We start from the raw sequence: 23,780 nt of genomic DNA, 5'->3' as shown, positions 1-23,780 counted from the left end.
TCTCATAACTAGGACAGTAGCCTGAATTTAGTATCTCAGAAACATAACTTTGCAAAGGGATGCTTCTGTTAGTCTACTGCCCCTCTGTGAAGAGAAGTCTTCTTCATGACAGTAAAATCCAAAACCCTCCGGAGAAGAGTCCTTGAAGATTACACCAATAGCTCTTCCGTCCTTCCTGAGGAATGTAATTCCCCTCTAGGTTCTTCAGAGAAACCACAGAGTAGTAGCAGGATTAGGGGTCTCCATGAGGGATCCAAGAGGAAGATGACTCTCAAGGGACTGAGTATGGGGAATGCCTGCATGATGCAGCATGTGTGTGTGTGTGTGTGTGTGTGTGCGCGCGTGCACGTGTGCGTGCCTGAGTGTGTATGTGCAAATGTGTGAACACAACCATTCTGGGGAACCCTGGGTGGTAACCACACATGCACTTCTTACTCCTACTAGATGAAGTTCACATTCTCCCTTCTCTCTCCCTGATTTCATGCTTGTCTATCCAAGCAAAATTAGATAGAAATGAGCATCAATCTTAAGGAGAACAAGATGCCACAAAATGCCAGGAGGCAGCTGGGTGTATGAACAAGAGAGACACTGTTTCCAGGCAACCAGCTAGTCCAGCCCTAGTTTCCTTGGTGGTGATGGAGTGAGGGTGAGGGGGTGGTTTGTTTTATATAAAGGCCCCAGTTCTTCCTCCTCCTCCTCTCCTTTTTTTTAAAAAAATTTATTTTTAATTTTTTTTAATTTACATCCAAATTAGTTAGTATATAGTGCAACAATGATTTCAGGAGTAGATTCCTTAGTGCCCCTTACCCATTTAGCCCATCCCCCCTCCTACAACCCCTCCCGTAACCCTCAGTTTGTTCTCCATATTTATGAGTCTCTTCTGTTTCGTCCCCCTCCGTTTTTATATTATTTTTGTTTCCCTTCCCTTATGTTCATCCGTTTTGTCTCTTAAAGTCCTCATATGAGTGAAGTCATATGATTTTTGTCTTTCTCTGACTAATTTCACTTAGCATAATACCCTCCAGTTCCATCCACATAGTTGCAAATGGCAAGATTTCATTCTTTTTGATTGCCGAGTAATACTCCATTGTGCATATATATACCACATCTTCTTTAACCATTCATCCGTCGATGGACATTTGGGCTCTTTCCATACTTTGGCTATTGTTGATAGTGCTGCTATAAACATGGGGATGCATGTGTCCCTTTGAAACAGCACACCTGTATCCCATGGATAAATGCCTAGTAATGCAATTGCTGGGTTGTAGGGTAGTTCTTAGTTTTTTGAGGAACCTCCATACTGTTTTCCAGAGTGGCTGCACCAGCTTGCATTCCCATTTTTTTTTAAAGGAATTGCCGGAAGGCATTATGTCTCACCTGTTCTCTCCCTGCATACACTGCCCATTTCCAGTCTCTTGGGTTTGGAATCAGACAAAGAATTACCATTAAATCAATGACATCAAATTACAAAACAGCTTCTGCCACTTAGTAGCTGTATTCCTCTCTGGTGAGTTATTTAACCCTCTAAGCCTCAGGTTCTTAATTTGTTAAGTGTGTATAAAAACAAGATAATGTATGTCAAGCACTGACCACAAAGCCTCGTACCTGGTGGGTATTCAAAAATATTAGCTATGGTCAGCCTCAAGAAAATGTTCCAAGTTGGTGAATCTTAGAAATGGCTTTGGCCATCATGGTCTCAGTGAGAGGGCCCTGCTTAGGGGTTCCCTGGAAATAAGGGTGGGGATGGGAGAGAAAAGGAGGTGGAGATTCACAGAAGCCTTGACTTCTTACTCCCTCACCTTACTTACAGTTAGAGAAGCCTCTCCCCAACAGGAAAGGAGACCCTGAATCACTCCATCCAGGAGAATGGAGAGCAGCAAGCCTGGTTGCTATTCCTAGACAGTCAGAAATGCCAGAGAAGCCTCCTTGCTCACCATGGACATCGATGACCGTGAGGGCCCCGAGGGTGAGTCGAGCCCCACTGCTTAGCTTCCCTCGAACCAGCTGGACAATCTGTGTGATCTGATTGTTGCTCTTTTTCAGAAAATCCTGGCAGGGGCACAGGAGGGGACATCTGGTTAAACTGGATTCTTCTCTGTAATCCCCTCTTGGGGAATGGCACCATCCACCAGCCCATGGCCCAAGCCATCCCTCCAGCAACCTTTACCTCACTCTCTTCATTAACCTCAAGACAAATTTCAAATGCATTATGCTAACTGAAAGAAGTCAAATTGGAAAGGCCAGATATCTTGATTTTATTGTTATGATACTGTGGAAAAGACAAAATACAGGAGCAGGCAACAGCTTGGTAGTTGCCAGAGGTGTGGAACAGGGGAAGGGATTGCTACAAAGGCAGTGAGGGAACTTTGGGGGGCATGCAACTGTTCTATATCTTGATTGTGATGGTGGTTACATGAATGTATGTATGTGTTGAAACTCAGAACTGTACACTAAAAAGGGTGAATTTTACTGTATATAAATTATGCAGTAAATTGGAATTTTAAAAAATGGAAACTTTTTCAGATTAAAGGAGACATAGGAGATGTGAAAAGTAAATGTATGTAAACCATGACCCTGGAACAGATTAGATAAGAATGTATCTTGCATCAATGTTGGTTTCCTGATTTGGATAATTATAATCATATTGTGGCTATTTAAGATGTTAATTTTGGGTGAAACTGGATATGAGAACTCTTTGCATTATTTTTGCAACATTATTTGTGAGTCTGACATTACTTCAAAATAAAGAGTTAAAAAATACAAATATATTTTAAAGAGGAAAAAAAGTGAGACCACCTTAGGTTCATAGCTCACCTTCCCCACTTCCTAGCTATGCAGTTCTGGGCAAAATAGAGTAACCTGCTGAGTCTTAGTCTCCTGTTCTGCCGAGTCTAGATAATTTCAGCTATCTCTTGGAGCTGTTTTGAAGATTAAATGAAATGGCGAAGCACTTGGCACAGTGTGAATAAAGCATCCAGTAAATACTGATGGTTTTTATTATTATTAATAAGGTACCTGACACATAGCCAAAAAAAAAAAAAAAAAAAAAAAGCCTTTTCAATGCCTCCCCATTGCCCTTGCTGTGAGTCTGGAAAACTCTTGGTGATGCATCTTTTTTTTTTTTTTTTTTTTTTTTAAGATTTTATTTTTAAGTAATCTCTACACCCAGTGTGGGGCTCAAACTCACAACCCCAAGATCAAGAGTCCCATGCTCTGCCAACTGAGCCAGTCAGGCACCCCTCCCCACATCTTTCTTAACCACACTCATTCCACAGCTATTCTGAACCAAAGTGCCTTCAGTTGCTGGAATGCACCACATTTTTCATCTTCAGACTTTTGCACATTGTGGTTTCTCTCTCTCTCTCGAACACTCTTTCTCCTGTTTTTTGCTTGGCTAATCCCTGCTTATATTTTAGGTCTCCTCTTAGGCACCATTTTCCTGGGAAATCATCTCTAATCCTAACCTCTCTCTTCTCTCCTTCCTTCCCATGCTTCTTGAATCCCTAAGCTTTCTTTATCACACTCCTACTGAAGAGACTTTTTATCTCCCCCACTAGACTGTAAATTCATGAGGACAGGGACCCTGTCGCTCTGATTCACTTCTAATTCCCTTTGCCTAGTAGCATCATTTCAGCACAGGGCAGATGTAAAGCAAATATTTATTAAAGGAATACTGGATGGATGGATGGATGGATGGATGGATGGATGGATGGATGGTGATCCTCTACCAACATTTGCTCCCTTTAAGACACTGAGCCACATCATTCAACACACAGGTACTCTATGGCACTGATGTGTGATGGGAAGCAGGCTCTCCTTTTACAGGTAGGAAAACTGGGGCACAGAGATGCAGTCACAAAAATCATAATTTTTTAGTGCTTCAAAAGTGTGAAATGAAATACATGAAAGCAGTCGGCAAGTGTAAAGTATATTTGTAGGAATTATCAACATGGAATCTGTAGAAATTTGAATGCTGGTTAAATACTAATGTTCTAATTTTAAGGTATAAAACAAAGTATAATAAACTAAAATATTTTCTTGTCTGCAGCCAGTCATCTACAGGGGGAATAACAGAAGGTCTAATGGAATAAACATGGGAAAGTATGTTTATGGTAAAAAGGTTGGGAATGGAGTTACAATCCATTTGTTCAGCAAATATTTAGCACCTACTATGTGCTCAGCACTGCAGTAACCCCTGAAGATATAATAGCAAGCAAAACAGACATAGCCTCTGCCCTGTGGGATTCATAGCCTGGTCTGTAGCAGTGACTCATTTGCTAGTATTTCATTTAACTCTCCCACAGAAGAGTATGATGTTGTACTACAATGTGGTGCACTGTGGCGCATTGTAGAGGCAAGGAGACCAAGACTTAGATTAAATAACTTGCCCATGGTCACACAGCTAACAAGGGAAAGTACAAGATATGAACCCAAGTCCATCCAGATCTTTTTTTTTTTAATTTTTATTTAGAGAGAGAGAGAAAGAGTGAGAAAATGTATATACATATGGTGGGGGCAGGGGGGGTGGGTGGGGAAGGACAGAGAGAGAGAGAATCCCAAGCAGGCTCTGTGCTCTCAGCGCAGAGTCCAACATGGGGCTCAAAGCCATGAACCATGACCTCAGCCGAAATTAAGAGTTGGACGCTTAACCAACTAACCCACCCAGGCACCCCCCAAGTCCATCCAGGTCTTGAACTCTCAAGCATTGGCCTCCACGGAAGGAGTTAACTGGAAATATGCATGTCTGGATCTGAGGACAAGGAGGACTTCAACATTCTTGGTCTTAAAAGAAAGCTGAATGAAGAGTTGTAGGTGGGTTTGTGTTGAACTGCAGGTGGCAAGAAGTGGTAATGGTAAAGGAGGAGGGGAAAACAGGACCAGGTGGTATTTGGGCCCAGGAAGAAGATAAGAGGTCTCTGTTGATAGAAATTTTGCCAAGCTCACCCCTGGAAGTGAAGACTGATAAAAATTTAGTATATTACAGCCTAGTATTTCTACCTGGGAAGGATCATGAGAGGTGTTACACTAGAGAACTCCAGGACAGCCTCAATTCCAAATCCATCCCACCATCCCCATGAAAACTCTGGCTTTCCCAATGTCAGAGTTGGATGCTATGATTTTTTCTTGTTGTTGTTCAGAAAATAGGGCTATTTTAAGTATATGTCATTCAAATCTTAATCGAGCTTGAATCTCCTCTACAAGCTTCATGACAGGCTCACTTACCGGTAGGGTCTTTTCGATCAGGGCTTGGGACACCTCCTTGGTCCAAAAGATGGAAGAGACACAGATAACCACCTGGCCAGGCCACTGCAAGACCCACTGATTACGAGGGACCTGGAAAGGAGTGTGTGGGGGCAGGTGGTAGGGTCATTTCATCTTGTGTGACTTAAATCAATGTCTGAAAAACATCCCCAACCACCTTACCCCCTCAAGAAATACAAAATCCTCCTCCACCCTCAGAAGCTACTAGGCTTGACATCTCTGGGATTACTGATTTATGTCTTCCTCACTGAATTTTATGAAAAAGAAAAAAAAATCATCAGCAAGCTCAACTCGTTTTTTTTTTTTCTTAAGTTCCCAATCCAAGAATTTTACAGTTATAATCAAGGTGCTGTTTAGTGAGTTTTCATACCCATTCTTTTTGATGTCTATATAATATTGTAGTGCTGTGCCAGGTTCCTTAGCCATGCCCAGCAACTCCTCAAACTTGTTTTTAAACTATAGATTTTACAAACTAAGACCAGAGGGCTGAATCTGGCCTTGCTTCTGTTTCTGAACATAAAGTTTTATTGTAACACAGCCATACCCATTGTTTACCTATCATCCAAGGCTGTTTTTTTGTGGCCCACAAAGCTGAAGACACTATAAAAACATTTACATTGCAGAAAATGTTTGCTGACTCTTGCTATATATATATATACATGCAATTGCATGAAATATTTCATACTGGTAGCCATTTTTCCTTAATTTTTTAATTTAAAATAAATTGCAGGACAAAGGATAGGCCTTTCATTTACAATGTACTACTACCAAGAGGGACAGCAGGGTCAGTACCCTGTACGTTAGTGGGAAGGTATTAACTGAATATTCTTTTGTTTGATGGAAAGGGTCATGGGGGTGGGGCCCTGAAAAGTAAGGCAAAAAAGGCACCCAAATCAAGGAGCACAAAGACCTGATCTGCCTACACTTAGCCTTGCTAGGAGCTGGCTGAAGAGTGATTGCCACCAGCTCTTTTTCTTTTGGCTTTCTTCAGTCATACCTTCTTTCCCTAAAATTTTGGGAGTTTAATGAGTTGTACTGTTTAGGGCTTGTGTAATAGAACCTAAAAGCCTGGAAGGGAAAATGCTTAATTGGAAGGGGCTCTAAAAAAACCTCCTACCATCAATTCATTTCACAGAAAGGACTTGGCAGGGAGCAGCCAGAGGGTTAAAGCTAACCATGTTGTCTTGTCCCAGCTGCTTCTATTTCATCGGAAATATGTACATCACCCCAAGATTCACAGGGAAAGAAGAGAGGGCACAGAGGGGTCAGGTGTTACCCAACAGGATTAGCGTGGGTTTTGGTAGAATACAGAGGGGTGGTTATAACTGATCCATTTAACCCAGAGTTGTGGTTGCTGTACCAACACCCTGGCATGTATATCCCAATTCTCATTTACCTGGACATATGCTTCGATCCCAAGTCTAATAACTTCCTGCATACTGGCAAGCATCATCTGCTCCACCTGCTGGAGCCACTTTTCCACCATGCCCTGTGGGGCAAGACAAAAAAGGAGCAAGCTAGCCAAGCCCAGAGGGACACATCATGGGCAGAACCCAAGCTCTCTCTGGACCAAGGCTGGAGGGAGGTCAAAGGTCTGACACCCCTTCAAGCTAATATTCTCTAATTATATGTTTTATATTTATTTACTTATTTATATTTTTTCATTCTAGGAAGTATGTGTCACGTAAAAGGGGAAATGGGGGATTCTTGACACACATTTCACGTAATTTTCTGAAACAGACAACTTCTCAGGAAGCAAATGACACATTTATGTTTCAGTTCATAAAATAATTGCTCATTTCTAATGAGCAGTTCTAATTCTTGCCTTATTCCAGTGGTTCCCAAACTTTGTCGTGCACTGGAATGATTTGGAGATTCTTAAAAAATATGGATACCTGACTTCCACTCCCAGCTGTTTCAATTTGTTATGGGATGCAACCTGGGCATTTGAATTTTATTTAAAGCTCTACAGGTAATTCAAATATGCATCAAATTATTCAGTTTTAGAATTTCAGGTAACTTCAGGCACCTGTGAGCTAGCTGGTGTCTATTTGGTAACGTGATTCCTGGTTATTACAACTTATATGTGTGGCTGGCAAAAATGGTTAACAAAGCAAAGCCAAGAGTGCTTGTCTACTTCTAGTTGATGGTGCCATCATGTTCAGCAGAAGAGGGAGTAATTTACATCTTACTCATTATATAAGGACACTTGTATCAAAACCTGAGTAAAATGGCATTGATTCCATAATGTTTTATTGACCTTTAAAAACACCTGCCCCAGAAAGCTGTCTGACTAGATCACTTTTAATCGGGGTTTGATCATGGAGATCTGAACAGCATCGGCTGTTGGGTCTGATGCCTGTTATTGCCTCCACATGAAGTTTGGTTGAAATCCTTCCATAAATTTAGTGTGTCACTTGGATTGCAGTAAAACCCTCATCTTAGAGATGGGCAAATGGAGACTCAGAAAGATTAAGCAATTTCCCAAAGTCGCCTAGTCCTTAAGCTGTGGAACTCAGGTATTCCACACCCCGGCAGTACTCGGCAGGAACTCGAGTCCAAGTGCTTAACCTATCAATATGCTCTCTGCTTCTCTCTGTATTGCTCTGTTATGGAGAAAAGAATGAAAATGAGTAAGAGGAGAGTTACTTTGGCTTGAGCTGGGTAGATTTTCTGTTTGAATGGAATGGTTTCTTTTTCTGAGCTTATCATGCCTACAATCTCCAGGCTGTCTGTAAACTCTAGCTTGGCAATTCCTTCGAAGCACTTCTTCAAGTGTGGCTGCACGCGGAGGGGGTCCTTGGTCTCTGACAAGATCTCCAGCAGCTCATCGTTTGACAGGAAGAAGAACCTATTTTAAAGCAAAAGAAGATGGCAACTGGAATCTCTTTTGAGAACCTCTTTTCCCAAGAAGGTGATACTCCCCAACAGATAGATGACACCCGTGAACACCAGATATATTCTAGAGTCTTCTGTAAAGCATAGAGGGTGGAGACAGTTTTGACTCAGAGCAAGACAAAGGATGAAAGCTGGTATATGTGAGTTTAATATGGCTTGGGGGCAGGGTGCCACCTTTTGGAGGAAACTTGGATACAGCAGTGGTTCTCAACTTTGCACTCTAGAATCACCTATGGAGCTTAAAAAAACCTCCAATGCTAAGGTTCCACTGCCTCGAGAGTCTAATACAAGTGACTTGGGTTAGGTCTAGGGATCTATAGTTTTAAAATCCAAGGTGATTCTAATATACAATCAGTACAGAACCATTATTAGAAGGAGAGAGAAGACTTCCTTGTCTTTCCTTATCTCCAGGTATGACAGAAAATGTTACCAGTATGAAATAAGAAGTACATTATTGACCTATCTGATGTGGAGAACAAAGGCAAAAGGAAATGTAGATAAAATTAGATTTCCTTACAACTTGCAGTCCATTGCCAAATACTTAAGACAGGCAGAGTATGACATTCCTCCAGGAACTCACAACTGTCTTAATGTTAATACTTTTCTAGAGGCAAAGGCAACCTTCACTTGACAATAGCCAGACCTCCAGGATCCTGTTAAGTCTTCTTTAACATATGAAAATCCTTTTGGAAACTTCATTTGTCTCTACTCACCTCCCCTCTCCCAGCTCCAAAGTATATAATCAATTGCTCCTCCCAATTCCAGTGCAGCTCTCTCTGCCCATGGGTCCTGTCCCTGTGCTTGCTTTCTTTTTTTCTTTCTTTCTTTCTTTCTTTCTTTCTTTCTTTCTTTCTTTCTTTCTTTCTTTCTTTCTTTCTCTTAGAGAGAGTGAGTGGGGGAGGGGAGGGAAAAGGGAGAGGTGGGGAAAGGGAGAAGGAGGGAGGGAGGGAGGGAGGGAGGGAGGGAGAGAGAGAGAGAGAGAGAGAGAGAGAGAGAGAGAGAGCAGGCTCCACACTCAGTGCAAAGGCCAATGTAGAGCTCCATCCCATGACCCTGGGATTATGACCTGAGCTGAAATCAAGAACCAGACACTCAACCCACTGAGCCACCCAGGGGCTCCTCCATGCTTTAATAAAACCACATTTTTTGCACTTGAAACATCTCAAAAATTCTTTCTTGACTGTTCACTCCCAGACCACACATCACATCACTATCTATATGGAGAGGACTTTACTTCATGTTTTAAGTTAGAAGATGGTAGAATCATTGTCTTGCTCAGGCCCTTAAGTCACCAACCACAAACTTTTAGCAAATGTTCAATAGACAAACCTCTATTTTACAGACAAACTGTAACCATCAACCTGAAAAGTCCCATAATTGATGGACCATATATTACAATCTTCACTGTGTATGGTCATGATATTTATGGCCATGATATTTATGGTTCCTCTTTACAAGAGGTCGAATCTATTTTTACATGTCTCAAACTTGGCCAGGCTCTATGTCCTGCTTTGGCCTACAGACTATAGCAAACATGCATTTGTGCAAGTTCCAAGCCTAGACATTAAGAAGCCTTACAGCTTCCACTCTTGGCTGGCCTTGGGAACCCTGCGACCACCACCATGTAAATAAATTCAGGCTAGCTTTCTGGAGGATGAAAGACATGTGGCCCAACTATCCTGGCTGCTCCAGCCAAAAGGAAGCCAACCACTAGACAAGTCATTGAGGCTATCAATCGCCAGCTGACCAGGCACATAAATGAGCCCTGATGAGACCAGAAGAGCCACCCTGCTGATTCCAGCCCTATTTGCAAGTCCACAGGATTATGAGCTAGATAAACAGTTGCTGTGTTAAGCTTCTAAGTTATGGGGAGGTTTGTTATGATGCAAAGCAAACTAATGTATTATAGCTGCAATGTTGAGCAGATAGTAAGAGCGCAATAATTATTTGTTGGCTGACTAACATACCAATATCTAATGAGGATATCAATTTCTCTCACTGCCAAGGGAAATTAACACAGGTGATCTCTATGGATTCATCAAGTGTGACAGTGAGTAAGGCTCAAAGGCCATAATAGTAATAATTAAATTACTTGGATAACTTAACATAAAATCATTATTTAGCACTCCATATTTTCAAGACAAAATTAATTTCAAATATGTGAAATTATTCATTAACATTTTCAAAGTGTTTTCTGAGAGTGCATGACTTTATAAAAATGCGTAAGGAAACTGAGATATTCGTGGTGAGAGACAGAGAGAGACAGAGAGAGAGAGAGAGAGGGAAAGAGGGAGGGAGAGAGAGAGAGAGAGAGAATAGAGTGTGCATGTGCGTGTGTGTGTGTGTAATTTAGGGAGAAAAGCAGTCTCAGAGAGATTAAATAACAGGGTATCTTATACAGACTGCCTGGATTGAATTCTAGCTTGTCCATTTACCAGTCTTGTGTCTTCTGGCAAGTTACTGTTTCCTTATTTGTAAAAGGAAATAATAATAATGCTTCCAACTTCATAGGACTATTGTGAGTTTAAATAAGTTAATACATGTAAGGCACCTAGAGAAGTGTCCTGGTATATGGTAAATGCTGTGTTAGTGTTGGCTATTGCTCATATTTTTATAAGGAATAACAGGACAGGGTATAGGACTAAAAGCCCAAATCTCAGGGGTTTCCTCTTCCTAAGTTTTGTGCTTCCAAGTTCAGGTTCCTTCCATGATTTGTGCTGTATTTGTGTTGTCCAAAACTGAAGCCATTAGCTGTATGTGGCTATCTACATTGCAAAATTAATATTAAATACATTAAAAATTCACTTTCTCAGGCACCCTAGCCACATTTAAAGTGCTATATAGCTACATGCGCCTAATGGCTACTGTATTGGACAGCACAAATACAGAACATTCCTATCATTATAGGAAGTTCTATCACACAATGCTGCACTACATAGACACAAGGACATTTGTAAATCCTAAACAAACCATTTTTAAAAAATTTCTGGTGGAGGGGTACCTGGCTGGCTCAGTCAGTAGAGAATATGACTCTTGATCTCAGAGTCATGAGTTCAAGCTCCACACTGGGCATGGAGCTTACTTAAAAAAAAATTTTTTTTCAAGTTTGTGGTGGAAAGCAGGAAACTAATTTTTTCTCCATACAAGGGAACACAAAAATTTACTTTTCCTAAAAGCAAATTTGGATCAAACCAACATCCCAATTCAAGTCAAATGACATGGATAGATATTAGCAGCGAGAATCCTCTTTCTGAAACCAACCCTCTAAAATGACTTTGACTTTTATGCAGAAGCAAAAATATAAATATTTAACAAGAGTCAAATATTTAAAAACATACCTACCAGAAACTGCAAAATGTGATGTCAAAAAACATTTAACTGTTTAGGTGGCTAAATGCTTTACATGCATTATCTCCTTGCTCTGCACAAATATATGAGGTAGGAGCCATTATTATATTTCTATTTTACAGTGAAGAACCTGAGGCTCAGGTAGATTTGCTAAAAGTCTCAAGATTAATAAGTGGAAAAGCTGGGACTCAAACAGAGATCTGTTTAACTCCCAAGTCTAGGCTCTTAATCAGGACTACTATATCCCTTCAACTAGGTATTTGACCATGATTTGGTTCCTACTGGTGTCCATTCAACCTCACTCTAAGCAATGACCAGAAAGACATGCCCTACTTCTGAAAGCTGTCTTGTGGGGAATGGAAAACCAGGAAAAAACTATGAAAAAGATTGGTAGAAGCCAACCCTCAGGATGAAAAATGTAATTCTAACTATACATGGGTCAAAAAGGTAACTCCAAACAAAAGAATAGTACTGAATACCTGGGGAAAAACAGTCTCTTCTTCTCCAAGTAATCATTCAGCCCCTTCTGGATGTCCTCTAAGAGGAGGTTGGCTTCCTGAAGCCTCTCAGCCATCCGTGGCTGGTCTGCTGCCACCAGAACCCTGGTATCTTTCACCTAGGTTCCATAAAAAAATGAGAATCACCACGGGGTTCCTAGATTCTGAGACTGATCATTGAGTATATGACCAAGCCCATCAATTGATGACTTCCCTGCCCAGCTAACTGCCTCCTAATCCCACAAGGGTGAATGCTCATACAACATGATCCTCTTCCTCTGGACATGGTCGACTCCTCCTTCTATAAAAACCTTCCAGGGCTCCTGGGTGGCTCATTGGTTAAGTGTTCAACTTTGGTTCAGGTCATGATCTCATGGTTCATGGGTATGAGTCTCGCATCTGGCTCTGTGCTGACAGCTTGGAGCCTAGAGGCTGCTTTGGACTCTGTGTCTCCCTCTCTCTCTGCCCCTCCCCTGCTTGCGTGCTCTCTCTCTCAAAATTAAACATTAAAAAATTTAAAAAAAAATAAACTTTCCATTTTGTACAACTCCTTTGAGCATCCTATTATTTGTTAGATGGGATAGTGCCCAATTTATGAATTCTTTAAAAAAGCCAATTTGATCTTTAAAATTTATTCAGTGGAACTTTTGTTACTGAACACTTGCAACTGAAGAATCTGAACTAATATGGAGTTGGAGGAAGCAGGATATCATGAAAACTGGCTCCACTGGTTGGGCAATATAAATTCCCACTAACACAGATAAATATTCTTGAGATAAATTCTTTATAAGTGAGCCCCAATTTGAGTACACTTGACTTCAAAAAGGAAAAAGATATCATCTCTTAATGGATACCCCTGATTGCCCTGTATGCCCAGTGAACTCATCCTAAAAGGCTTGTTTCTGATGCTGCCCCCTTTGCAGCCTTTCTTGACACTCCCAGGCAACTAAACCACTCTTCTGTGTTCTAAAAGGTGTTTATATATACTTCTTTTATAGCTCTCTTATTTACCTCTGAGTCTCTCCTCACAAGACAGTGAATTTTATGAAGGCAGAAATCATATACTAGTCATCTTCAAGTTGTTTTCTGACTGTTAATTCAATGCTGGGTATTGAATAAACATTTGTTAAATAACTAGGTAACTGAATATGGAGAATGATTTGAATTCTAAAATGATCCTCAATCTATAAAAGTTCTATTGCATTATCATGTGACACAGTCTTCTACCTCATTAGGAATGAGAACTAAATCATACAAACTACTAACAGTTGCCTCTAAGGAGGTAGGCTTTCAAAAGGCCTCCACTCTCTGTATTACATATTTCTACATTTGAATTTTTAGTAACAACTTTCAAAATTAGAAAAAAATTTAAAATATATCAAATTTGAAAAAATCTAGTTTACTTATAAATTTCAAGGGACATGGCTACGATGTGCAGTGAGGAACATCTGTACAGCATCCCACATTCCTGATGGAGAGATGTGCTAGGGAGGAAAAACTCACCGCTTGGGACATGAGTGATTTCCAGTAACTATCAACGGTGGCAAATTTCCTGCCCTCTTCTGGCATCTGGGCTATGATGTCCTCTGAGCTGAAGATCGGTTCCAGGTACAGCCAGGTGGCTTGGCATTTCAACCAGGCCTCCAAAATTTCCTGCACACGAACCAGCTTTTCTTCCCATTTCTGTGAATTTAGCATTTCATATCTGAATCATTAACCTGCCACTCTGCAACACAGACCCATTGCCTGAACAAACTGGATGGATTCATTCATTCATTTGCTCATTCACTTGTTTAAGAAAGTACTTATTATTTGCCCCCAGTGTTCTGGTCATTAGGCAATGTGGATACAGCAATGAAAAAAACAAGAGTCCTTGCCTTCATGTAGTTTTCCCAATGGAATAATATTAATAGCAGCTATAATGCTTACTCTGTGACAAGCGATGGTCTGAGTGCTTTACATATATGAAACCAGTTTAATCCAACAGATTTATGAGGGAGATACTATTATAAATCTCACTTTACAGATGCAGAAATGGACATAGAACAGTTCAAGTAACTTTCCCAAGGTCACACAACAAGGTACAAAGCCAGAATTTGAACCCAGGCAGTCTGGCTCCAGAGTGGCCTTAGCTTATGCCACTTCCACAAACAATGAGGCAAGAAAGGAGCCTAAACCCCTACCCTTATGTAGTTTATATTCTAGATTACTCTAGCTCATAAAATACTTTACAAATGTATTTTTATTCAGTGCATTAAAATCATCTCATCTTCTCTTTTGGCAGACTACTGTAAAGGCTCAGAGTACCATATGCTTACTTGGATGGTTATTGCTTTCAGTCTTGAGTTATGTATTATTTCCAATCAGGAAAAAGTGAGCTTCTTTGTTAACTGAACTTAAAAATCTTCTCCCTCCTCCAGCAAACCCAGAGCTAATGAGACATCAAGAACCCTCAATCTCATTTCCTCTTACCCGGCATTCTGCTTCTATTGGTTTGATGAATGGGGAGCCACACATAGTCTGGGTCTTTATCACGTGATCATCAAGTAACAGCTGAATGTCATCAACCGCACACAAGATGCTTGTACCCTATGAATAAAGATTCCCCGACCGTTCAAAATCACAAGGCCCTCCCTCCCCGCCCCCCACTTTTCATGCTGATCTCCAAAGGCCCCACAGCTCAGATCTGCACCCAAGTGGGACAGAAATCTGTCTCACAGGGCATGGAATTTCTATTCTCTTCCTCGAAAGTGTTCTTAAAGACATTTATTTTCTACCTCCTTTGCAGAAATCAAACATGGTCCCAGCCCAGACCTACAACTAGTATCTGTTGGGGACTGGGTGGGGGAAGAGCATATTATTCTAGTCCCTTCTCTATGTTCTTACTTCCACTTGCTTTGTTGGTTCTCTCTCAGGTAGGATGAGCTGCTAATCTGACTGGTTGGACCTTGACCTGTGGTTCCCATACTGTGTGCCAAGGTACCCCTGGGTGCTGCAGCAAACTAGCAGCAATTAGTTGTGGTTATTTAAAAATGAAACAAAATGTTTTTTTCTTTCCATTTATATGGATTAAAAAAAAAACAGTTGTTGAAATGACACAAATACTTATTAAAGTTGTTTGAACCTTATTACTTCATAAACAAAGCTGTTAGGTGTTTCTTTCAGCCCGGGGAGGGGAACTATAAAAAAAAAAAAAGGTACCGAGACACAAAGGCACCACACACAGAAAAAAGTTTGGGAATTTCTGCCTATACATTTACTGGGCCATATTTTACCAGCAGCTCAGGTTACTGTGCCTTGGAGGTCAGCCCCTGTGAATGGCACTCTTCTTCCTCCTGGGCCACTGTGGTGAGCAAGCTGATAAGGGTCTGCCCCTGTCTGGCAGGTCTGGCCTTTCTGGCTCTGTTTTCACTTCCTTCAAGCACACATCTGGGTGGTTAAATTGGAGCTAGGATATATTCTCTCATGTACCTTCTACCAGTAGCTCTGCATCAGAAGGTGTGTCTAGTTCTTGATAAAGTGCTACTGTGACTCCCTTTTGCTGTCGATCCTTGTCTATAGTTGTGTCAGTCCCAAACTCTGAAGATGGGCCAGGTGCAACTGACCTGTTCCCAGGTTCCCCAGGTTCAACCTCTCACCCCAGCCCAACAGCCCCTAGCAGTATCCAGTCCCATCAGGTGATGTAGCACCAAGCTACTGGCACTGTCAGTGGCCTGGTCTTGCTGAGAGAGGCCCAGTTCTCTTCCCTTACATTGGCTCAGCTATAGTTCCTATCCACGTGATCAAGGTGTCGTGACCATTCAAGTTAAAGCAGTGGAGAGTCACAAAAGATAACATGCAGCCTGGGGGACAGGGAGTTTCTTAATCTGTACTGCACATTAGAAAAAAAAAACCGGAGTGCTTGAAAAATACAGATTCTGTGGGTAAGAGGAGCCAGAAAGAATCAATTGCAGATTTTTTTTTTTTGAGATGCTCTAAGCATTGTTTACCCAGGTATGCTTCTGAGAGGCCTGGGGAGCCCTCCCTGGGAGATGCTAACTAAGCAGGCTTACTCAGTTTCTTTGCACTGAGAAAGCCTGTAGCTCTCAATCAAAAGGCCTTTCTCATTTAAAATTGCACCCTTCCGGTGGGTGGGCTGGGGAGGAAGAATGACTGGCACGTGAAGGCAGATGGGAGGAAACAATCTAATGCACAGGATAGTGATTATAGACAAGACGGCAAGAAAAACTCCAAAGTTGCTAAGAAACTGGATCTTAATTGTTCCTACCACAAAAAAGAAATGATAATTATGTGACATAACAGGGCTGTTAGCTAACACTAGGGTGGTGATCATATTGCAATACATAAATGTATCAAATCAACACGTTTTACATCTCAAACTTACACAATGTTGCATGTCAATTATATCTCAATAAAAATAAATTAAAAAACAAGACGTTAGGGATCCCTCCTTCCCAAGTGCTGTTGCAATTCTGAATGACTCCCCTCTGTCACCTGCTACATAATCAAGGGGCTGCTGTCAGGGAGCTGGGCAGTTGGACTAACACTCACAGTGTCCCTGTACTTCACAAAGTTGAACGTCATGTTAACCCAGTCTAACTTCATTTTTTCCAGGTTTTTCTCCAGAGAGTATTCCTTACTGGCAGCTGCACCAATGGGCTCCAGTCTAGACAGAACACAGCAATAGCAACATCAACAGGAGGAAGGAGGGCAGTGAAAACATGGCAGAGGAGTAATTTTGGTTCATCCTTAAGACAAATTCAAAATGCCCTTAATTTTACTAAAATGTTTAATAATACCCGGCTCTAAGACGTGCTGGTTACCTCCAGTGTTTTGCAGAGTTTCTTACCCTCGGCACCAGTGGCGTACGGGGTGTGTTATGGGCTGAATTGCATCCCCCCAAAAATCACGCGTTGAAGTCCTAAACCCCAGAATCTGAGAATGAGGGGTATCCCGTTTGGAGATAGGGTCTTTACTTTTATTTTTGAAGTTTATTTATTTGAGAAAGACAGGGGACATTGTGAGTGGGGGGAGCAGCGGGGGGGCGGGCGGAGAATCCCAAGCAGGCTCTGTGCTGCCAGCTGTGGAGAGCCCAACGTTGGGCTCAAACTCATAAAACCGTTGGATCATGATCTGGGTGAAATCAAGAGTCAGACACTTAACCCACTGAGCCAACCCAGGTGCCCCAGAGATAGGGTCTTTAAAGAGGTAGTTTAGTTATGTATAGAGTTGTTGATCACTATATTGCACATCTGAAACTAATATAACACTAATATACTGGAATTAAAATCTTAAAAAAGAGATCAGTTAGAGATAGTTCAGTTAAAATGAGGTCATTAGGATGGGTTCTAATCCAATATGACTGGGGTCCTTACATGAAATTAAGACAGACACACACAGAGGTAAGACCGTGTGAGGATACAGGGAGAAAGTGGTCTTCTGCAAACCAAAAAGAGAGTCCTCACAAGAAACCAATTCTGCCAGTGCCTTGATCTTGGACCTCCAGCATCCAGAACTATGAGAAAATAAGTTTCTGTTGTTTATGCCACCCAGCCTAAGGTATTTGTTATAGCAGCCCTAGCAAACTAATACTAATTAACTCTGTTGGGAGAAGGGGCTGTCCTGTACATTGGAGGATGTTTAGTAGCATCCTTGGCATTTACTCAATAGATGCCAGTAACAGACTCCCCCTGCTCCCACCTCTTGCCAGTTGTGGCAATCGAAAATGTCTCCAGATATTGTCAAATGTTTCCCAGTGGGGGTGGGGTGGATTGTCCCCAGTTGAGAACCATTCTTTCAAAGCCATTAAAATAAGACCCCCTTTTCTCTATTTTCATTTACTCCTTATTTCCCCCAGAATTATTATTGACTTCCTATTTAGATGTTAGAACTTCTGTTAATTTACACGATGGCTTTGCTCCACTTCCTGTCCCTGCTTTTTTTTTTTTTTAAACATAATCTGTATACCCAATATGGGGTTTGAACTCACAATCCCAAGATCAAGAGTCACATGCTCTACCAAGTGAGCCAGCCAGGAGCCCGGCCCTACCTTTTTAATTTTAATGTTTACTTATTTTTGAGGGAGAGAGAGAGAGAGAGAGAGAGAGAGAGAGAGAGAGAGAAAGAGAGAGAGAACACATGAGCGAGGGGCAGAGAGAGAGGGAGGCAGAATCTGAAGCAGACTCCAGGCTCTCAGTTGTCAGCACAGAGCCCAACACAGGGTCCATGATCTCATGGACCAAGAGATCATGACCTGGGTTGAAGTCGGACACCCAACCAACTGAGCCACGCAGGTGCCCACGTCCCTACCTTTTTAAAAATCACTGCTATTTTCCTGATATGCTGGGTCCACATCCATAGCCCCTCTGTTCCACAGAAAAAGAGAAGACAAGTTCCTTTCTTCTTGCTTCCACATGGAGAGTTGGGGTCCTAAACTCAGGTGTGGCCTGGGAATTGGGAAGAACCAGGAAGCCAAGTTCTTGGAAGGAGAAGGAGGGATTATTCTCTCTGCCTCGGTACTTGTCTTTCATTGCAAGCTTGACTGGAGATGACACTATCTGGTCTTTGCATATAGGCAACTGAAGCCCAGATGAAGCAAGTGATATTCCCAAAGACTCAATTGCAGCCAGGGAGTGCTGGAACCAGGTCCAGACACTAGTTCCTCTGACTTCCAATCCAGTGTTTCTTCCTCCTCCACTATGTGCCTTTTCTCTTCTCCTTATCAGAAGGAGCAAGAGAATTGTCCACACGTGGTCAGCCAAATAGGGTCAACTAAACAGAGCTGAGAACGTTTGCTCAGCTTCCTTGAGGGTAGTGGATGAGGCCCATTCCAAAGAATGACTGATCAAGACTTCAGCAGCATGGTCATCATCCTAAACATGGCCTTCTTGGGAGATGACAAAATGAGTGTGCATTTAGGGAATAATTAATAAAGGCAGGTGCCAGCCCAGGTGGGAGTGAGACAAAGAGGCTGTCTGCATGTCTGTGACCAAGTCACTCAACAGGCCGTAGTGGGTCTGCCTCTGCACATATCAGGGGTTGTTGGTATAATTAAATAAGATAAAATGTTTGCAACATGCTTTATGACTTATAATTATGCAAAATATTGCACAGGAGAAGCATTAATGAGTTTGGGCATCTCTGAAGTCCAGCAACAGTTGACCTTAACCAAATGTGCTAAAGGAGCCCATTAACAGTGTGATGTGACAAAGTTGCATTAACTATGGGATGATGGAGACCTGGGACTGCACGCCTCACTAACAGGTCGTGGCTGAGAACTTAGACGTTAACTCAGCTCAGGTTATATGTCTTACCTCATAACCCTCAACATGACTCTAATCGCCCAGTTACTATTCTTCTTCCCATTTTACAGATAAGGATACTGAGACACACAGAGGCAAACAACTTAGCCAAGGTGTCACCACTTCTGGGTTTGTCACAGTGGGGCCAGCTGGCACCGAAAGTGGCAGAGTTGCTGTGTGTTTGCTTGGTTTCCGTTTCCTTAGAGGAGTTTATTTTTTAGGCAGTACAGGGTAACAATACTTTAGGCTCTCAAGTCAGCCAGTCTGGGCTCCAGTCTTGGTTCATTGAGTTACTAGCTGTGACCTCTGTCAAGTTACCTAAACACTCACATCAACTTACTTCCTCATCTGTAAAATAGGAATAATAATAGTAGCTACAACATTAGGTTATAGTGATGGATAAGTTGGTTAATGTTTATTAAATGTTGGTGCAGCATAAATGTTCTATAGCTGGTCTCTCTTAGAAACATCTATCTTATCGGGGAAAATGAAGCCTTTTCATGAAATAACCTACAGCATTTCTGTGGGTTTTATTTCATAGCCAACAATCTCACTAATCTGTCTCTAGGCTTCCTCCTCACAAAGGGACTACAATGGTGGTATTAGGGGTTTGGGAATCAGAGCATTCAGATGGCAGAGAGATTTGGGGGCCTATCCCACAGGGATGGAGAAAGGGGTTCCAAACTCTGGCGTGCATCAGAATCACCTGGAGCAGTACTGCCCATTCTAAACAAAAGGTGGGTCACATGTCACTTTAAGGTTTCCAGTAGCCATATTTTGAAAATGTAAAAAGAAACAGGTGAAAAAATTTTTAATAATTTATTTAATTCAGTATATCAAAAATATTCATTTCAACATATAATCAATATTAAAACTCATTAGACATTTTGCTTTTTTTTCTTAATAAGACTTTGAAACCCAGCCTCTATTTATATTTGCCTCACCTCTAATTCAGAATAGTTACATTTCAAGGGCTCAGTAGGATATGTGGCTGGTGGCTTCTGGACTGGACAGTGCTGATCCGAAAAGCCGGTTAAAGCATAGATTGCAGGGTCCACACCCAGAATTTCTGATTCAGCAGACTGGGGTGGGGTCCGAGAATATACAATTCTAATAGGTTCCCAGGTGATGCTGATGCAGCTGGTCTGGGGCCACACTCTGAGAAGCATGTGTCGAGTTAGACCTGAACCCAGCTGTCCGACAGGGACTCCAGTCCAGGCAATACAGTACCTCCCATCCCCTGCCCTGGAGGTGTGGACAGTCAAGGTCCAACGAGTCTCTGCGTCCTGAAAACAGCAATTCAAAGAACACAGTTTCTTGCACACAGACTCTAGGGGCATTTGGAGAAAAGGAGAAAGCAAGTGAAACATTCTCTCACTGGACCATGTTTCCCGGACTCTAAGAACTCAGAGAGCTGCTCCTGTTTATTGATGGTTTTTTGTTCAAAAGAGGTAACTGGGGGCGCCTGGGTGGCTGGGTCGGTTGAGCATCCAACTTCCACTCGGGTCGTGATCTCACGGATCATGAGTTTGAGCCCTGCATTGGACTCTCTGCTGTCAGCACAGAGCCCACTTCGGATCCTCTGTCCCTCTCTTTCTACCTCTCTCTCTCTCTCTCTCTCTCTCTCAGGAGGGAGGGAGGAGGGAAAGGAGGGTGGGAAGGAGGGAGGAAGGGAGGAAGAAACTGAAGCCCAGAAAAGGTGGAACAGTTTTACCTGAAGTCACTGAGACCTGGGCTTGGAGCTCAGGTTCCAAGAGCTTTTTTGTTTTTTGTAATTTCCCTTTAAAATAAAATCTCTGACTCAATTTTCTAGTTATAATCCATCATCAACCCAGCAGCTGAAAGTGAGTTTCACCAGTAGCTAATCACCCAAGGTGGAGGTTATTAAAAATGCTTAAGTTACCCTGAACCATAAAGAGAAAAACAGCCTGAGGTCAGTCATATCCTGTAGGAACTTAGATACTTTGATGGAAAAGCTTCCTGAAGGAGAGAAGGAGTCTTACTTGTCAACAAATTTGCCGAATCCGTATTCCAGCATATTTGAAAGGCAAGTTGTTTCTGTGGGTTTTATTTCATAGCCGACGATCTCACTGATCTGCAGAAAAAAGAAAACAAGTGTGTACTGTCCAAGGTAGCACTGGCCAGTAGGCTTTCCATGATGTTGTACTCTGCGCTGTCCCTTACAGTAGCCACCAGTCACATTTGGCCATTGAGCCCTGGAAATGTGGCTAGTGTGATTGAGGAGCTGATTTTTTAAATCTACTTTTACTTAAAATTGAATAGCTGTGTACAGCTAGTGGCAAATGAATTGGATGGTGCAGGTCTAAAAATGTGGGAGGCTGCCTAGGGCCCACACTGCATTCCATCTGGCTTACTGGGGGTCTCTACCCAGCAGCACTCAGTGGTCTTTGTGAGGACCAGTGGTGTCAACTTGTGAGCATCCTGGGGGTGCAACCGGATCTGGTTTGTTTTTGTGCTCCTAGTGCAAAGCCTGGTCAGTGACAGAAGCTTCAGCGTTTGCTGAGTACACAGACCCCCTCCACACAAATTCTGTGATCTGAGGATGCTGAGAAGGAAGAAATCCGCTCTGTCCAAATATCTTCCTTTCCACCCCAGTGTGCTAACTTGTTGGAACAGTTCGCAACTGTGCCCATTCCTTTGGTGTAAATACTACCCCATGCTTGTCTTTTAAGTGAAAATATCCCTGAAGAAGGTCTCACTTGAAATCTCTGATGGGTTTGAATACTTTTCTCAAAGACAGAGATCTGGGGGAGGATGAGGGTTACATGTGCTCAGTCTTCTTCAAGCAAGAAGACTGAAGGATAATGAGGCTCTGTAAGAAATCTCACCTACTGCCCAATTTTGTCTCTGTTCAACCCCAGGAGGACTACAGAATGTCAGAGCAGAAAGCAATGTGAGAGGTGCAGGCTGTTCTGTCCTACTTAGCCCTGTGTCCCCAGGGCCTGGCAGTCAGTAGGCATCAATAAATATTTGCAGAGCAAAAGCATGAATGAACCAGCTAATTCAAATGGCTTCCAATCTGCGTCCTGAAGACACCTGGAGGACCACTAGCATAGTGGAAATCAGAAGTAATAAACACTTATTGAGGGCTTACTATGAAGTAGGCACTGTTTTAAAAGACTTTTATACACTCATTTCATTCCCTCAATATGACGAGGAAGATACTAATGTACTATTACTCTTGTTTTACACATAAGGAAACTCAGACAAAGAAAATAAGTACCTTGTCCAAGACCATCCAACAGTAAATGGCAGAATTGGGACTTGGACCCAGTTCTGCCTGAAAAGCTCTTCTTCATCACATCTAGTGGGTCTCTTAGGTCTTCTATGTACAGTTGTGAAGGTTATACACTGCATAACTCTAAAAAGTACAATTCACACTGTAGCACACACGAACAGCATTCCCTAGAGTTGTGGATTGCAGTCTGCACAACTGTTCCTGGTGGCCCTGGACTTTGATTTATTCTCAATACCTGAAAATACGGCTTAGAACACACACTATCTCTAGGATTAAATGACATAACTACATAAAGCATTTGGCATAGGACTTGGCCAACTCAGAGACTGGTAGTTTTATTTATTTATTATTAAAAAATTTTTTTCAACATTTATTTTTGAGATAGACAGAGCATGAGTGGGAAAGGGGCAGAGAGAGAGGGAGACACATAATCTGAAGCAGTCTCCAGGCTCTGAGTTGTCAGCACAGAGTCCTATGCAGGGCTTGAACTCACGAACAGCGAGATCATGACCTGAGCCAAAGTCAGATGCTTAACTGACTGAGCCACCCAAGCGCCCCTATTTTTTTTTTTTTTGTAATTGCTTTTGTTAATTATAGAGACTAACAAAACATCTGGCTTTCTAATTCTAAGAGCTTGCAGCTGCCCTGTCTACTATGGAGCCACTAGCTTCTTGTGGCTATTGAGAACTTGAAATGTGACTGGCCCAAACTGAGATCCGCTCTAGGTGTAAAAGAATACCATGTTTCCAAGACTTAATATGAAAAATATGAGATCACACTAACATTTTTTTACATCGACTACCTATTGAAAAAATATTTTGAATATGTTTGGTTAAATGAAATGTAAATTTTTTTCATCTGTCAGTGCTTTTAAAAAACATGGCTACTAGAAACTTTAACACTAGACATATGGCTTGTATTATTTTCATTGGGCAACATGGTCCTAGAGGGCTAGCTTTAGTACACATCAACGTGGTTTCTTCCTAAGTCAAATGTCACCCTGTTCCATCTTGTTTTAAATCACGGTAGCAACCCTTTTGCTGATATCAGTGCCCCAAATAAAGGGACTAGCCCTACCTGCTTAAGTTCTGGGAAATGGTCAGAAACCACAGCACAGCCACCCTATGACCCCAGAAGTTACATTTGGTAGCCTTGACAGCAAGAGGTAGTTTAGCCTTCAGAGCCCCCTGCCTGAGCCAGAACCTGTACAAATGG

The 23,780-nt window shown here is 42.0% G+C and overlaps 1 protein-coding gene across 3 annotated transcripts in view; it reads right to left on the bottom strand.

Moving 5' to 3' along the window:
* The window catches only part of DNAH3 (dynein axonemal heavy chain 3), a 170,553-nt gene that overhangs the window by 95,369 nt on the left and 51,404 nt on the right, over positions 1 to 23,780 (bottom strand). For all 3 annotated transcript variants that reach the window (XR_009256448.1, XM_058710216.1, XM_058710217.1), the window contains 9 exons: positions 21,310 to 21,401; positions 16,557 to 16,671; positions 14,478 to 14,594; positions 13,509 to 13,688; positions 11,988 to 12,124; positions 7,912 to 8,113; positions 6,659 to 6,751; positions 5,224 to 5,334; positions 1,935 to 2,049 (listed from right to left, as the gene is read on the bottom strand). Coding sequence is in view for 2 of the 3 variants with exons in the window: in XM_058710216.1 (XP_058566199.1) it covers positions 1,935 to 2,049; positions 5,224 to 5,334; positions 6,659 to 6,751; positions 7,912 to 8,113; positions 11,988 to 12,124; positions 13,509 to 13,688; positions 14,478 to 14,594; positions 16,557 to 16,671; positions 21,310 to 21,401 (1,162 nt within the window). In the remaining variant the exon portion in view is untranslated. The remainder of the gene's footprint in view (positions 1 to 1,934; positions 2,050 to 5,223; positions 5,335 to 6,658; positions 6,752 to 7,911; positions 8,114 to 11,987; positions 12,125 to 13,508; positions 13,689 to 14,477; positions 14,595 to 16,556; positions 16,672 to 21,309; positions 21,402 to 23,780) is intronic.

Source organism: Neofelis nebulosa, chromosome 18 (genome assembly GCF_028018385.1).
Source record: "Neofelis nebulosa isolate mNeoNeb1 chromosome 18, mNeoNeb1.pri, whole genome shotgun sequence".
In the NCBI taxonomy this organism is placed as follows: Eukaryota; Metazoa; Chordata; class Mammalia; order Carnivora; family Felidae; genus Neofelis; species Neofelis nebulosa.
This window is presented reverse-complemented; position numbering and strand designations above follow the sequence as displayed.